Raw genomic sequence first — 16,664 nt, forward strand, 5'->3', positions numbered from 1 at the left:
AAACTAATAAAATTATAAATAGAGTCGGGTATTGCACATGTTCTTATTGGAAAGTAGGGGCATTTAATGGTTCATGAGGTAGATGGCCTGAGGAAAGAAACTTTTCTTATGGCTGTTCAGGTGTTCAGTGCTCTGTAGTGCCGACCAGACGGCAACAGTTCAAAGAAGAAGTGGTCTGGATGTGAGAGGTCCAGAAGGATTTTTCCAGCCACTTTCCTCACTCTGGATGAGTCCAGATCTTGGAGTGTGGGAAGGGGTGTACCGATGATTCTCTCAACAGTCTGGACTAACCGCTGTAGTCTTCTGGTCTGAATTGGTAGCTGAGCCAAACCAAAGTCCCTTTCTAGCAAGTCATTTCGCTTAGCGGCCATCTTTGAAACTCCTCTCTGGCAGCTATTTCAGACATGCAAGGACAGATCCTATCTCTTTGAATGGGGAAACATCAAATTCTCCAAAGCTGTTCACCAAACTTATATGATTACTTTTCATATTTGAAACCACCATTGAAATCTGACGACAACAGTTGTATCATAAATTCGCATGCTTAAATAGCATTTAAAAAAGGCTGAAGCAGCCAATGCACAGCAGCATTGCACTTTCTCCCATCCATAGTAATACCAGTGCACAATCTTTCTTCTTTCTATATATAAAGTATATATTTGGCCAAACCAGAGAAGAAGTGCAGAGGACAGACCCGAATCTTTGGCAGGTTTGTCAGCTCAAGTCACCATGAAATCAAAATTGATTGACCATACTAATATTTTATGGAGTATTAGCAATTTTATTATAAATAATTTTTCCGTGGCCATCATTATTATTTTAAAATTATAATCTTTAATCAAAATAACATTATGTTACGTACTTAACCACGGTTCTCTGAACAGAAGTGAGGTATTGCACTATGGGAGATGCCTCAGGCGTGACTAATCCTGGAATTACCAATTACACCACATCTGTCAGTTGACGGACCAATCACGACAGTGATGCAGGATTCACGCCTCCCTAATATATATTGCTGCTAACATTCTCCACTTCATTCTCAGCATATCTCTGTGCAACTGCAAGGAGGAATTCTTGAATAATATAAAAAAACACCGCATGAATGGGTGTTTTTTACACAAGAATGAGCCAGTTATGGTTCTGTGAAATTCAGTCTATAAAATTGGACAAAAGTGTGAGGCGAAGCCCAGCTTGTTGCTGCACATATGTCCTGAAATAAAATGCCCTTAAATAGTGCCCATGAGGTAGCCATACTTTTGGTAGACTGAGCCCTCAGCCATGACACAAATAACTTAATTTGTTTCAATTTGTGCACCATTGCTCAAACACATTCAATTTCTGATCATATGCAGAGAACGTTAAAGACGCTCTCGTATTCTGAATAGTCTTAATCACCCTTGAAGGCAAACCAAGTAACACTCAAGTTTAACATCTCACAAGTCAGACCAAAAGAGTCACTTTGTCCAGGGCTGGGTAAAAAAAAAAATCCCAGTGCGCTTGTGAGAGGAGGTCCCTGTGCAGCAGGAGAGGTCAGGGCTAGTCACAGGAGCTGGATTATCTCAGTCAGCCACAATTTCCCGGGCCAGTTTGGGGCGATCAGTTTGAATGAGTGACCGCGTTCTCTTTCTTATTTTAGTGTTGATCAGACTGTTGGTACGTGGAGGAAACAAGTAAAGCAATGCGTTTGGCCGTAGTTGTGCTAAAGCCTCCACACCCATAGGTGCACCGTCTCTCGCCAGAGAGAAAAATAGAGGGCAATGAGTGTTTTTGTTCCGGGGTAAAGGTATCTACAGCAGCTTGGCAAAATCTTTTCCACAACTGGCTCACTACCTGAGGATGGAGTCCAGTGCTGAAACTCTCTCACTCGCAACTGTCCCAGTGGAATAAATGAGAAGGATGAGGCCATCAGTCTCAGAAGACCTAAACAGTCTGAATGGGACCTTCTTCCCCTTTTGAAAAGGGGAAGGTGCACTCCTCCAACAGTGCTTGATCTGAGGTCTGACCATATAGGTGTGAGTTTAATCTGAGACCTAGGAAGATTATATCTTGTTACTTTTAGTCTTGTTAATTTTTAAACCTAAGTTCTCTAAATGAGACTCCCAAGCTGTGAAGAGTATGGTGAGTATGGTGGTCTTAGCACTTCCAAGTCAGGTGGTCCCAAGCCCGGTGGTCCTGGAGATTTTTGGCCTGGTCCTCCATCCTTCCCCTGTTCTGCCACCGTCCTAGACTCTTGTTTATACAGTCGTGCTCAGAATTAATAGCACCCCTGGTAAATATGATCAAAACTGTCTGTAAGGAATAAATCTGCAGTTTATCCTTTTGAACTTTCATTCAAAAAATTGCCAAAATTCTAACCTTTCATTGAAGTAAAAGAATTGCAAGTGGGGGGAAATCACATTATGAAATAAATGTTTTTCTCCAAAACACGTTGCCCACAATTATTGGCACCCTTTTATTAAATACTTTTTGCAATCTCATTTTGACAAGATAACAGCTCTGAGTTTTCTCCTATAATGCCTGATGAGTTTGGAGAACCACTGACAAGAGATCAGAGACCGTTCACTACCTGAGTGAACCCTTCAGATTCCCAGATCCATGTTGGTGCTTCTTCTCTTCAGTTCACTCTACTCAACAGGTCAGGGAACTGGGACGATAATGACAGAAGCTTAATTTTGTGCTCTGTAACAAATTTTTTGTGTTGATTTTGATGTTTGTTTTGGATCGATGTCCTGATGGAAGATCCAACCACGGCCCATTATAAGATTACTAGCAGAAGGCGTCAGGTTTTGATTTTTTATCTGTTTTATCTCCAAATATCCCCACAACATTAAAGATCCAACAGTATTAAATTGTACACAAGGGGTACTTTTCATCCTTGTGTTGTGTGCACCAAACCCATCTAGCGTGTTTGCTGCCAAAAAGCTATTTTTTATTTTCATCTGACCACAGAACCTGTGCCGTTTAAAGTTCCAGTCGTGTCTGAATTTGCTGGAGTTTGTTTTTGGATGAGCGAGGAGGATTTTTCTTGAAACCCTCCCAAACAACATGTGGTGATGTAGTTGTTTGATTTTTTTTTAATAGGCTTTCTGACCCCAAGACTCAACTAATCTCTGCAATTCTCCATCTGTGATCCTTGAAAAGTCTTTTACCACTTAAAGTTTTCATTTTCCACCTCACCGTCCATTAAGGTAATATAGACACACGTCCTCTTCCTGGCAGATTCCTAACATCTTTAGTTGATTGGAACTTCTTAATTATTGCCCTGATGGTCAAAATGGGGATTTTCAATTCTTTAGATATTTTCTTACAGCCAGTTTCTATTTTGTGATGCTCAGCAATGTTTTGATGCACATCAGAACTATATCACCCTGGTGTGCTAAAAAAGGTAAATATTAATGGGAATATACTTCAGAGAGATATTTTACTCGTAAAAAATTCTAGAGGCCAATTATGGTCATATATAGGCCAAAAAAACTTTAATCCTCCCTTGTTTGGCTTATGCTACTCTGAGCAATGCCCGAACTTTGTATTTTGAGCACTTCTTGCGTTATTTTTGTCTCTGCACGATGACTCGCTTGCTGTAGTCCTCAGATGTAAGTCGCTTTGGATAAAAGCGTCTGCTAAATGACTAAATGTAAATGTTTTGGAGAAAAACATTTATTTCATAATGTGATTTCCCCCCCACCTGTAATTATTTTACTTCAATGAAAGGTTAGATTTTTGGCAATTTTTTGAATGAAAGATCAAAAGGATAAACAATGCAAAGATATTTTTATTACAGTTTTGATCATATTTACCAAGGGTGCTATTTAATTCTGAGCACGACTGTGTTTGGAGAGTCTAGAATCTGCTTGGTTATGATTCCTGTCTTGTTTCCCCTGCTTTGTATTTATGTTGAAGTGTATTCCTTGTTCCCATAGTTCCAGCGTTTCACTTCCTGTGTTTAGTATTTGTTTAATTTTGTTTCTATAGTTACCCTCATTAGTTTCATAGTGATTCATTACACCTGTCCCTTGTTGTGTTGTGTATATAAACTCCAGTGTTTTGTTTTCTTTGTTTTTTTTTTGTCAAGTCTATCTGTTGGCGTGCTCAGTTCTGTTCCATTTATCTGGAGTCTGTTACTTTGTTTATTTTGGTTCATTTTACATTTGTTTCCTTTAATAAACCTTATTTGCATTTGGATCCAACCCTCCTTCGTTTCTGAGTTCACCCCACATTACATTTATACACAAACATTGGATTCAGACTTGCCTTATTACCTTCCTTTAGATCCAGCAAGTCTTCCGATTGATACAAGATTTGACAGCAATAATAACAGAGATGTCCACAAAATATTATGCAACAAGTCACCACAAACATACTGCGGCAAAAACAAAACACTTATTTAAGTAATCACTTACATGTAACCCAGACATATATGCAGCATACAACTTTTCACATATTTATTGTAATACTGTCATATTAAAACACATTTGATGGTCCAAATAAGGTGTAGGTGTAAAGTCCATTTTTTTCTATTGTTAATGTCAATCACTCATCAAAGTATGACTCCAATGTGAAACATTTACATAGGTGTTCTCTTTAATTCACTTGCACCATACAAAAACTATTAATTACAATTTAGACCACCAGATCTTTATTTATCTACAATATGTAAACATCTATCTGTTCTTCTTGAACGCTCTCCTTTTCTGTACATGTTTTGGAATAACATATTTATGCACTATTAATAGCATAACAGAGGAATGTTTGTGGTTCATAGATACAGTATCTTATGGGTTCATAAGAATTTGTTCTTAAAACATTGAGAATACAGCATCAAAATGAATGCTATTTGCAAAATTATTTAAAAAAAAAGAAAAAAAAAAGTTTTAAACAAGTACTTTCTTAATCACCTGTGTTAGTGTGACGTTACAGTCCAGTTAACAAGGATATTAAAACTCAATTTAAATAAAACCAATAATAAAAGTTCTCCAATGTTTAAATACAAAGTAATCAGGTATTTTTGAAAGATCAAGGAGGAAGCATAAATTACTTGTCTAAAAGTATCTTAAAGGCAAATTCCTCTTAAAGGCAAGTAATTCTTTGACACCAACAATATAGGCATGACAAAATCTGTCATTCATGGCCTAACACTACCTTGCAACTGTTAAACGTAAACGTACGTTTCAACTGTTAAAGGTTAACGTAAATAAAAAGAGAGCCAATGAGATCCTACAGATACAAAATAACATCAACAGGATCAGGTGAACGGACTAAATAAAAAACTGAAGGCATTTAAGATATATTACAGGAAACCAAATGAACAGAGCCTCACATGTATAATGCTCACTCTTACTGTATCTAGTGATAATACAGTTTTACAACATGTTTCAACCTTCTCCTTTCCATGGACACACAAAATCGAACAAGATAGTAGTAATAATTTGTGAAACAGTGTTTAAACTCGTCTCAGCGATGTATGGACAATATATAATGTAGTCTCTTAGGTTTTATATAACCAAATGTTCTTTTGATAAATTAGCATAAATAAGATATTCCAATAAATACAGCACAGACTTTTCTTAAAAATACTAAAAAATAAAAAATAACCACATTTTGTACTATTTGTTGTACTTGGAAATAAAACAAAACATGTCGCTGTAACCATTTTTAAAGTGAATGATGTTACTCATTCTTTTAAGATTATACCTGCAAAACAGGTGTTCTGAAATATTATAAATATAATTTTGGCAACATTAAAAATATGAACTCAAAAGTTATCAGACCCCACGTACCCACAAGATTTGAAAGAAAAAGAAATAAACTGGTCGTTCTGTTACAATCAAACTCAACAGAGCAATCGGACAACCCTCTCAATCCTACAGCAGGAAATGTTTGGATTGTCTTTGTGTCTTAGTTTTGGAACATTCAGACAGTCATAACAGAAGAAAAAACACACACACATAAGCACAATCAGGCAAGACAAACGTGAGTTGAAAGTTTTTGTAGTGAAGAATTTGACAACATCTATGTACAGCTGTACAAACATAAGTGCTGTTGTAGTGTATGTTTTGTTTTTTTTTACATGTGAGCTAGGACATAGTGATCGTGACATTGTCCTTAGCTTTATCTGCTTCACTGTCTTTGTCTGCAGGTGTAGCAGATACAGTCTCTCTAGGTGAGTTGGGTCCGTTGTTCGGCTGGGCAGGAGCTTTGGGAGTAACATCTGTACTGCCTTCTGACTCTTGTTCTTGCTGTGATGATGTTGCTGGAATTGACAAAGTCATTTCATATACTTATTAATAAGACAATTCATGTAAACACATACAGTACAGTAAACAGTACAGTAAAGTAACAGTAAAGACATTGTCACAATACTACAATATTTAAAATAAATGCTATTATTTCACAAAAATACTGAGCAGCACATCTGTTTTCAACATTGATAATCAGAAATATTTCTTGAGCATATTAGAATGATTTCTGAAGGATCATGCGACACGTGTTGCATATTCCAAGTGTTCTGGGGGTCTATGAAGGTTTAGTGAAAAATAAAACAAAATTTAATGTATTTTTAACCAAAATTCTTAAACTTGGCCGTTGGTCTTCAGTTCACAGCTACCCGACATGCGCAAGTTGTGCAGGTGTGTTGAATGATACATTAAACTTGTTACACTAAACCCTATCGTATACCCCAGAACACTTGGAATATATGGCACGTCTCGCATGGGACCATTCTGTGATACTTTCTCTTTAAAAAAAAAAGCTTGATGCTGGTTGCTATTCACTGCCAATTATATAGACGAGAGTTAGAGGGACTTTATTTTTATTTTAATCTCCTTTTCTGGTCCATAAAAGAAAGAAGGGCATACAGCATTAACAACACCAGGGTCAGTAAATGATGACTTAATCTTCATTTAAATGTGAACTATCCCTTTAATGAGAGTTTATTAGGCTGCTGTCACTTTAAGACCAGATGCACATGAAGCGGATCTGACAAGCTTCCGATGTTCTCACAACTCTTTACGGTCATTTAAGACTTTTTAACTCATTGTGCTTACAATGCTGTCTGTAGCAGCTTTCTGTGTGCAGATCATCGTGTTTCACAGACATTGTGCCAGTACGGTGACCGGGAGGGGACATGTTCGATTCACATAGTTTTGTCGTGGCTACGACATGTTAACTTGTGGGAACATGATAATATGTTGTGGCCACAAGATCATTTAGTCAAGGTAACAAGATAATTTTCTTGTGCCCACGACTTCTTATGTTGAGGGAACGACATCTATTTCTCATGGCCACGAGTTTAATGCATAAACAAACCTACATGACCATATCAATCTGAGATTATCAGAAATTAAATTATTCATAAATTAATGTTTTAAGGACGACAAAAAAGTGCAGACTTAAGAAATAATTAAATTAACTCTATTATATTATATTGTGCATGATGTTGCCTATAGACAAAGATAATAAACTTATTGATAAGTTTATTATCAATGAATGCTAAAAGATGTAAGACATCTTTGTAAGACAACTACAAGCATTTCTTTTATCCTATCCCAGAGCCTTTTAAATCCATTCACTGATCATGTATTTTTTATTAAATATTTTTCGATTAATATTATTCTATAGCAAATAGGCCTATTAGATTAGCCAGAGCGTTAATTGGGTAAAGAGATAATGAGATAAATCGGAAAAAATAAATAAATAGCCCATTTACAAATATTGAACAAAAGTAAGATAACCTACTAATTATATTAGTAATATAATGATAATTCATCAGTGAATGGATTTAAAATACTTTGGAAAGAAATTAATATTTTTTCTCCTTTTTTATATCTTAAATATTATTTTAACATCATTCTCATTTATCGCCACATATTGGCGCATCACAAGCCTAAAAAAATACAGTCATAAAGTCAAAACTTTATTGGCATGATTGGGTATTTACATTATTTACAAAACATAAGAAACATAATATACAGAACGTTAATTAGGTAAAGAGATACATGGAATTAAGGGGGAAATAAAAGCAAATACATAACAAAAAAAAAAACAATAATAATAATAATAACAATATACAAAAAATTTAAATAAAAAAGAAACGATCAGAATAGATTTAAAATGTTTTCTTGTAGACCTATATTATTTTAAGTTATTTTTTTTCTTGTTTTACATTTATTGATTATAACAAACTTCATTAAAATGCTGTCTATAGCCAACATTGCGCAAAATACCTATAATAGCCTGTAATAGTAGGTTAATATAATAATTTCTCATTTCTGCACTTTTTAATTCAAAATAAAACATTAATTCATTAATACATTTCTGATAATCCCAGGTTGCTATGGTCACGCAGGTTTGTTTACGCATAACTCGTGACCACAAGATCATACATTGTATTTTTCTTGTGGCCACGAGTTGTGCGTAAACAAACCTGTTCTTAAACGATCACGTTCCCATGAGTTAATATGTCGTGGCCACGAGAAAACTAAGGGAACAGAACATGTCCCCTCCCATGCGCCAGCACATCTTTGAGTTCTCTTCAGCATCTTATTGCGCTTGAATGGTTTAAAAGCACTTGAGTGAATGATAGCATGATCATATAATGTAATGCTAGCCAAAGGATGCCAGGGGGGGGGGGGGGGGGGGGGTAAAGCTAAATATTTTTAACCATTAAAATAAAAAAATAAATCCCAAAATTAACGTTAATTTTGACAGCCGTAATTAAAATAAAAAAAGTCATTTTAAATATGTAATATTTCACAATATTATTTTTTTTTCAGTATTTTTGATCAAATAAATGCAAGCCTGGTGAGCATAAGATACTTCTTTCAAAACATTTAAAAATATTACTTTTGAATGATTTATTAGGACATTTATAATATATGACCCGACAGACATAAACATATTTACACTAGTAAATTATGATGATTTTGTAGTGTTTGTATAGTTGGGGTTTTAAACGCATTGTATTTCTTTATTACCAATGAAAGTTCTGTTGGAGTTGTGAGCCTCGTACTGTGTCTTACCAGACTGTGTGCATGACTTCATGTGCTCAGGCCAGTGTGCTTGTTGGCAGGGATAGTCGCAGTAGCTGGTGTTCCAGCAACAGTAGAAAATGGCCTCCTTTCTGCAGTTTGCACACCACTGCTTCTTTTTTGTTTCATCCACAGCCTGCTGTTTCTCCACCTCCATCTGCTTCTTGACCTCCGTCACGATTCGCTCTCGCTCCTGCTCAAGACTCTGCCTCATCTCTGCCATGGTTAGCTCTGAGTACAATATTACAACATTTTCAATTGTATCGCTAGGAAGATATTGAAAAATGATGTGAATGCATATATAAACAAAATGCAAATCAGAAAATTAATATCTAGTTGTCATACTGTAGGCTATAATGTATTGGCTAAATTCACTTTTGAATTCAGGCATCACAAATAATTGGCTTTAGGTTTTATTTTATTTTTAAGAATATCCTGTAAGTTTCAGAACTGAAAACTTCCTTTTTAGTCCAGTAAAATATTTTATTGACACCAGGCACAGCGAACGACAGGTTTTTCAAAGTGGGCATCTATGACGTCAAAGGGTATCAAACACCGCCTCCGCAGAAGATGATCAACACCTACTTCAACACTGCCGGTTAAGCCCCGCCCACCGATTCGTGCATTACTGAAACTCATTATAGCACAACTGTTATCCAATCATAGCTGTGGGCGTTTACTTCCAATATATATAATGTTTTTAAAAAGCCAGTTCATGACCCCTTTAATATCACCCATTTACAGGTTTGAGACGATGACATAAAATTAATTATCAGCTTAGGTCAGAATTTTATCATTGGTGCATCCCCACGTTAAATGAACAATTATTATTACATTTTTAAAAATAAAGGTTCTAAACTGGTTTTCGCAGCAATGCCATAGAAGAACATTTTGTTTCCTCAAAGAACCTTTCAGTGAACAGTTATCTAAATAGCTTTTTTCCACTATAAATAACCTTTCGTTGAATATAAAAGGTTCCATGGGTGGTAGAAGTGAAGTTCTTCATGGAACCATAGATGCCATTAAAGAACTGTTCTTTTTTAGAGTGTATAAGAAAATGACATACCTAAATTGTGTTTCATCTCTGATAACTCTTGTTGATGTAGCCACTGCAGTTTTTCAATTTCAATTCGCAACCGTCTAATCTGTAACAGGGTAGAAAGGTTGTTTTATTCATATTCTCAAGTTGTTAAATAATTCACCAATAGTGCTTTGCTCGTCTCCAGATTTACTTAAAAAATACAAACCTCAGCTATTGTGTTTCCCGACGTACTCTTGGAAAGGTCATTATATATCTCAGTCATCGTCCCTTTAATTGCATCCATGATCTATTAATAGTTCAAAAACTTAGTCAGGCACATAAATAATTACATTTATGGACCAATTAAAATGGTTTTTATCTAATGTTGTTGTTTTCAACCCTCATTTCTATCAGCAATCTCACTTTGTTAGTGTACTTGGCTATGTCTGCCGCTACATCTGCAGATGTGGTGGGGATCTGGAAGTCTCCGGTTGTGGAAGTTGATGATGAAGAGGAAGAGCTGACAGTGGCTCCTGCCATCACGGTGGCCGATACCGGTGTGCTGGTCACCAGGGTGACTGCAGAGGTGGAGGTGGTGTGCGGGGTGTCTTTCTGCTGCACAGCTGGATTTAAACACACCAACAAATAAACACTTTTCATAAAAATTCATTGACATTTCGTGTGAACAGCGCAATAGCCAATCGTAATGCGTTGGAGACACTGCCTCCTCTCACATGACTTTTTCCCATTAATTTTTCATTAATCCCCACCAAACCCACGGCATGCTTTAAGGGGTCTGTTAAAACTCAGTGGGCTCATGGGAGGCAAGAGAGAAGCTGCTGGTGTCTCTGGTGGACAGTGTAACTTTATAAAAATTAGCGATTTATACATGTTTAATGTCATGTTTTCGTATATGTGGTGCAGATCACACTAAAAGCTCCTGCCAAAAGTTTGGAATAATACTATTTTTTTTTTTTTTTTTTTATGTTTTTGAAAGAAGTCTCTTATGCTCACCAAGGCTGATTTGAAAAAAATACAAAAATACAGTAAAACATGCAAAATAGAGGAGTTAAATGAACAGCATTTATTTGAAACAGAAACTTTTTTTTTTTATGGATTCTTTGATGAATAGAAAGTTCAAAATAATAGCATTTATTTGAAATAGAAAGCTTTTGCAACACTATAAATGTCTTCACTTTTGATCAATTTAATGAATCCTTGCTGAATAATAGGATTAACTTCTTTCCCCCAAATATTTATATAAAAAATAAAATAAAATAAAAACTTTTGAACGGTAGTGTATAATGTTACAAAAGCTTTCTATTTGAGATAAATGCTGTTCTTTTGAGCTTTCTATTAATCAAATCCTGAAAATAAAATGTGTACAAATATGTTTTCAACATTGATGATGATAATAATAATAATAAATGTTTCTTGAGCAGCAAATCAGCATATTAGAATGATTTCTGAAGGATCATATGACACTGAACTGGAGACTGGAGTAATGATTTTAAACTGTAAAAATATTTCACAAAATTACTGTTTTTGCTGTATTTTGAATCAAATTGAAGGGGGTGGATTGGAATCCACTACTGCTTCAATGTATATGTAATGAGTGATTATAATCAAGGTATTAATCAATATCAATAATCCTTCTAAATATCACATGAGTTGAATGACTTCTCTAAGCTTGTGAGATTTTACTTTGTCATAGAAGTTAGTGTGATCACTGAAATGTTCTTTTCATGTATTCTTTAATGTCTGTATTTGATATCTAAATGCAGTAACAGTGCTTGCTTATTTAGCCCGACTTCCAGAAATGAAATATGAACGTGTTTTGTGTTTGAGTAAGGAATTCAACGTGTTAAAACATGTATGGGTCATCGAAGTCAAATAGTTTAAGGCTAAGATAGTTTTATCTTGATGTGTTGAGAATACTCTTCTGTTTATAGTTAGAGCCTGGCCAAATCCAACCTTGAGAAAGCTGTGTGTCGGTCGGTGTGTGTTAGTCTTCTTGGTTACAGGTCAAGAAACCACTGGCATTATTGGAGTTGTTATTCTGGACATGCTGGTGCCCGGCAACCCAAATCTGCGCCCTGGAAGGTCACGACGTGCCTAACTTCAGGGTCCGAGTGTCAGCCGCATTATCGATGGAGATAGGCCTCGGTCTATCTGTATATGTGTGGAAAATTACTGTTTATATATTTCTTAGCCAATCAGAAACTGCAACCTGAAGCAAGGATGTAGCTTAGACCTTGGTGTGGTAGGGTATAACTGCTGTGATCTTTGTAACTGTAAGCGGGACGGCCTACGAACTCCTGTGTGAGTCTTGAAGCTGACTTCTGCTGATGAAACTGCAAACTATCTTCAGTAAAACTTTTCTTCAATTTATTATAATTCTGACTCCGGGGTGTTCTTTCAAACATCTGGTCCTTGGGTCCTAAACTGTTACCCCCTAACAAAATAAATGCATCCTTGGCGAGCATGTAGATACTTAAAAAATAAAATATATAGGCTATATATATATATATATATATATATATATATATATATATATATATATATATATATATGACATTTATAGTATGTTAATTCTTTATTTAATCGTATTGAACTGAATACCTTTCACAGCCTGTCGTGTTTGGTATCTGGTGCTGGATGAAGGCTGTTGTCCCGACGAGGATGAGGAGACCTGCGCTTGCTGCTGCGGCTGTTGGCTGTGCTGCACCTGTGTTAACACCTGAGCCTGCGTGGCCGGTTGCGCTTGGCCCTGCTGCTGCCTATGCACCTTCTGCATGTGCCACTTTTGAGAGGACGTCTGAAACTTTGTAGTGGGGTTCCAGACGACGGCCCGCTGAACCACAGGTACGGTCTCTCTGGGAAGCAAGGGCCGCTGTTTCTTTACTGTGCTGGCGGAGATGGGTGAGGAACTGTTGGCGTTGGAGGGACTGGTGATGGGGAGGGTGGAGGAGGTCAGAGCAGTGCTGGTCGGAGCTGCTGTGAGGGGTATTATGTTAAGTGGGACGGACATAGGGGACTGAGATGGGTCTTTAACAGTTGGGGAGGAGGAAAGGACCGCTGAGTTCTGAGGCTGGGTGAGAGTACTTGAAATTGGAGTGGCTTTACCTGCAGTCAAAACATGAGAGCATGAGACAGGGTTATTATTATAGTAAACTAAAACATTACCACTAAACATTTTCATAAGCTACTTGAAAAAAAAAAAAATGGACTAACATTAGGCTAGTTAATTTCAGATAGGTTAGTTTCCAATGCAATATTTCTCATGGGAGAAATATATTTTGATGTCCTAAAAGAACTAAAAACACACAACAAAATGACTAAAACTCTAAAATGAAAATAAAAACAAAATAAAAACTAATTCAAAATATCAAGTCACAAATAAAAATGGCAAAAACAATAAATTTACTAAAACTTGAAAATGGAAAATATACAAAACAAAAATTTCTTAATATTAATGAAAACTATAAAAGTATCTCAATGATTCTAAAAAAACTAAAACAAACACTAATAAAACACTATAAACTGTCAAGCAATAAATATCATTTAATTTCTACTTTGTTAAACATAACTTTTTATTTAATGTTTTTGTCCAGTTACAGTGGTTCAAATAGTTATCAATTACTACATGGTGGCTACTCAGTAAACAAAATAAATAAATACATGCATGAAATAGCCTATTGATTTGAGCTTAAATTATTTTACAATCGTAGCCTACCTGTTTATTATCATTAAACGTCAGCAACGAAAAAGTTTACTATGTACAACACAATCGGCTTAGCAACCAGACGAACACTACAACAACAGTTTACAGTAACATTAGCCTACAACTAAGCTCTCTGAGATAAATCTATCGGTTTAATAATATGTGACGCAATTTCACGCAAAATGGCGTCTGTCGCGTTTGAAACAAAAGCGCGATGATACGGGCGCGCATATGACTTCGTCGGCCTAAAAAATATCTTACAGACAAAAAAATGTTCGCTTACCGATGAGATTTTTATTTATTTTGTGAGTGAAAGTGTCGGCAGGTTGTGTGATCTCGATCACCACGAAGCAATGGACTGATTCGGTGTGAAAAGAAAAATTACTTGACGCTGGAAACTTGACAAATGGTAGCCTAACCTGAGGTGTAGAGGTTTCTAGAAGTTTACTTAATTTAAAGAACCTGGGTTAATAGTATTATTTACTGCTCTATTGGGTTGCCAACAATCTTAGTTATTTAGCTATATGAAAATAAGTAGTCTTTAAAAGGGACACTTGAAGTATAGGCTACTGTAGCCTATAGGCTGCAGTTAAAATGAATGAAGTAGGCCTATAGCAAAAATGTATCTCAGACATGAACACATTTGTTTTGCTTCTAAAACGATTCATATTTTAAATAAATTATATATAATATATAAATCTTTTTAGAAGCAAAACAAATGTGTTCATTTCAACAACAGAATGTCTAAAATGTTGCAACCAGCCTACCCAGCTAACAAAAAAAGGTCCCCCGAACGTCCCCTAAATGGCCTGTGCGAACGTCCCCCCGGACGTCCCCGTGTAGGGTCCGCTTGATGTCCCGCGGACGTTCGCGAAGACGTCCTCCGAACGTTCAAGAGGACGTTCACAGGACCACCAGCGGCCATTCGGGACATTAAGGGGACTTTCGCGTTTAGTCCCATGAATATCATTTTATTTAATTTTATTTCTGGCTAACCAAAGAAAACAGACACGTTGTAAGGAACAAAGTATTTATTTGAACAATTGTAAAGGTGTTGTGCTCTTTCCGTGTGTGTGTGTGTGTGTGTCTTCAAACGCGCTGGCAGCTGTGTGTGTGTGTGGGTCAGCTGTGGGGTTAAGTTAGTCCGTTGGCCATTCTTCCCCCTGGCATCTACCTAAAACAACAAAATGAACACATTCAGTAGTGTTATGATTTTATATGTCTATTTATCCATAAGTGAAATATAACGTTGTCTCATTTCAGCAACATTTAACGTTAGCTTCGTAGTGTTAGCATAACGGTTAGCAGTGGTACACGGCCGACAACTTCATCAAACGTTTTAAAAGGTACAATTTTCATAAAATGTAATGATGGATAGTGGTTACGATAACTAATGTATACTAATATAACAATTAAAAATACCTTTTAGACAGACGAAAGGGACACCACAAGGCCGCGTCTGAGGAGGACCGTTAACTGTCACTCACTAAGCAGCTGAGCGTTGCCATGGATACATGCTGCGTGCCGTAATGAATGACGTCACTCGCTTAGGTGCATTTGATCCCATGTTTTGATCGTCACTTGCATGTGTGTAGCTATATAATATGACACTTTTTTTTTTTTTTTTTTGAGATTCAAGTGCTATCAGTCGTCTTAAGTGCAATAATTAGAATAATATGTTTCCTATAATAACTTATTTTGAATAAAACCAGTCCTTCGATCGCCTGACCAACAGTTTGACATGCAGCCTAAATTAGGATACTTTTATTTGTCTTACCTGTGTTATTTTCCACTTTCTTTCCAGCAATGTGCTTTTCCCTTCTTCGCATTTTCCTTGGCTGCATTCATCATTTGAAGTCGATGCATTCTTTTAGAGCTCCTGAGATTCAACCTTATTTTCTTCATGCATGTGGAATAGTAATTCTAGCCTATTCAATTGAATAAATTATCATGTTTTTGATGTTTAAATTATATTGGCTGAAAACAGACTCTGATTTGATTACATCTTTAATTAGTGATAGAAGTTATAAGTAACATGAAAGTTATTATCTTAACATTAAAATTAAAACTAACATTTTTAACATTAACTTAATTTTACAATAAATTCAAATAATATTTTTTTACTATCATTTATTTGCAGTTACTAATACTATAACGTCAATCTGCAAAACAAAAACCATGGTTTTTAGATAAAATCCATTATCACAATTAATTAATTAGGATATTAAGGAATAAACAAATCCCCTTTTTAATCCAATATTGGGTTTATATTTTAGTTTAATTATTCGTTTGAGTTGCAAGATGTCCGGTCTAATGATAAAAATCAAAGGCATGGGCGACTGGATTTCCCAAGTGTTGTCATGGAAATGGCAGGTGAGGGACGAAATAGGGACGTTCGCAACCTGGCCCGGACAAATGTCCTCAGAACGTCCATCAGCGAACGTTACAAAGCGGACCAAATGCGGACGTCATCGGAATGTCCGTCAGCGAACGTTACAAAGCGGACCAAATGCGGACGTCATCGGAATGTCCGCCAGCGAACGTTACAAAGCGGACCAAATGCGGACGTCATCGGAATGTCCGTCAGCGAACGTTACAAAGCGGACCAAATGCGGACGTCATCGGAATGTCCGCCAGCGAACGTTACAAAGCGGACCAAATGCGGACGTCCTCCGAACGTTCGCTCGGGAACGTTACAAAGCGGACCTAATGCGGACCTAAGGGGACGTTCGAAAAGTCCGGGGGACGTCCCCTGTTAGCTGGGTATCAATAAAAATGTCAGAGAACTTAGTATGGGCTGCTGCAGGTGCTTGAGACTTTTTGTGTGTGGTAATTTTGTGTTTCTGTGAAAAAAGTTTAAAGTCACCATGAAATCAGAATTGACACTTATTTT

At 36.4% G+C, this 16,664-nt stretch overlaps 1 protein-coding gene across 8 annotated transcripts in view; it reads right to left on the reverse strand.

The window, feature by feature from the left end:
• Positions 1–4,361: 4,361 nt before the first annotated feature.
• zmynd8 (zinc finger, MYND-type containing 8) overlaps positions 4,362–16,664 on the reverse strand; it is a 32,136-nt gene continuing 19,833 nt past the window's right edge. For all 8 annotated transcript variants that reach the window (XM_079596602.1, XM_079596601.1, XM_079596605.1 and 5 more), the window contains 6 exons: positions 12,670–13,173; positions 10,471–10,670; positions 10,274–10,354; positions 10,093–10,171; positions 9,018–9,257; positions 4,362–6,250 (listed from right to left, as the gene is read on the reverse strand). In XM_079596602.1, coding sequence (XP_079452728.1) covers positions 6,075–6,250; positions 9,018–9,257; positions 10,093–10,171; positions 10,274–10,354; positions 10,471–10,670; positions 12,670–13,173 — 1,280 coding nt within the window. In that variant the 3' untranslated portion in view covers positions 4,362–6,074. The remainder of the gene's footprint in view (positions 6,251–9,017; positions 9,258–10,092; positions 10,172–10,273; positions 10,355–10,470; positions 10,671–12,669; positions 13,174–16,664) is intronic.

This window comes from Phoxinus phoxinus (genome assembly GCF_949152265.1).
Source record: "Phoxinus phoxinus genome assembly, chromosome: 22".
NCBI lineage: Eukaryota > Metazoa > Chordata > Actinopteri > Cypriniformes > Leuciscidae > Phoxinus > Phoxinus phoxinus.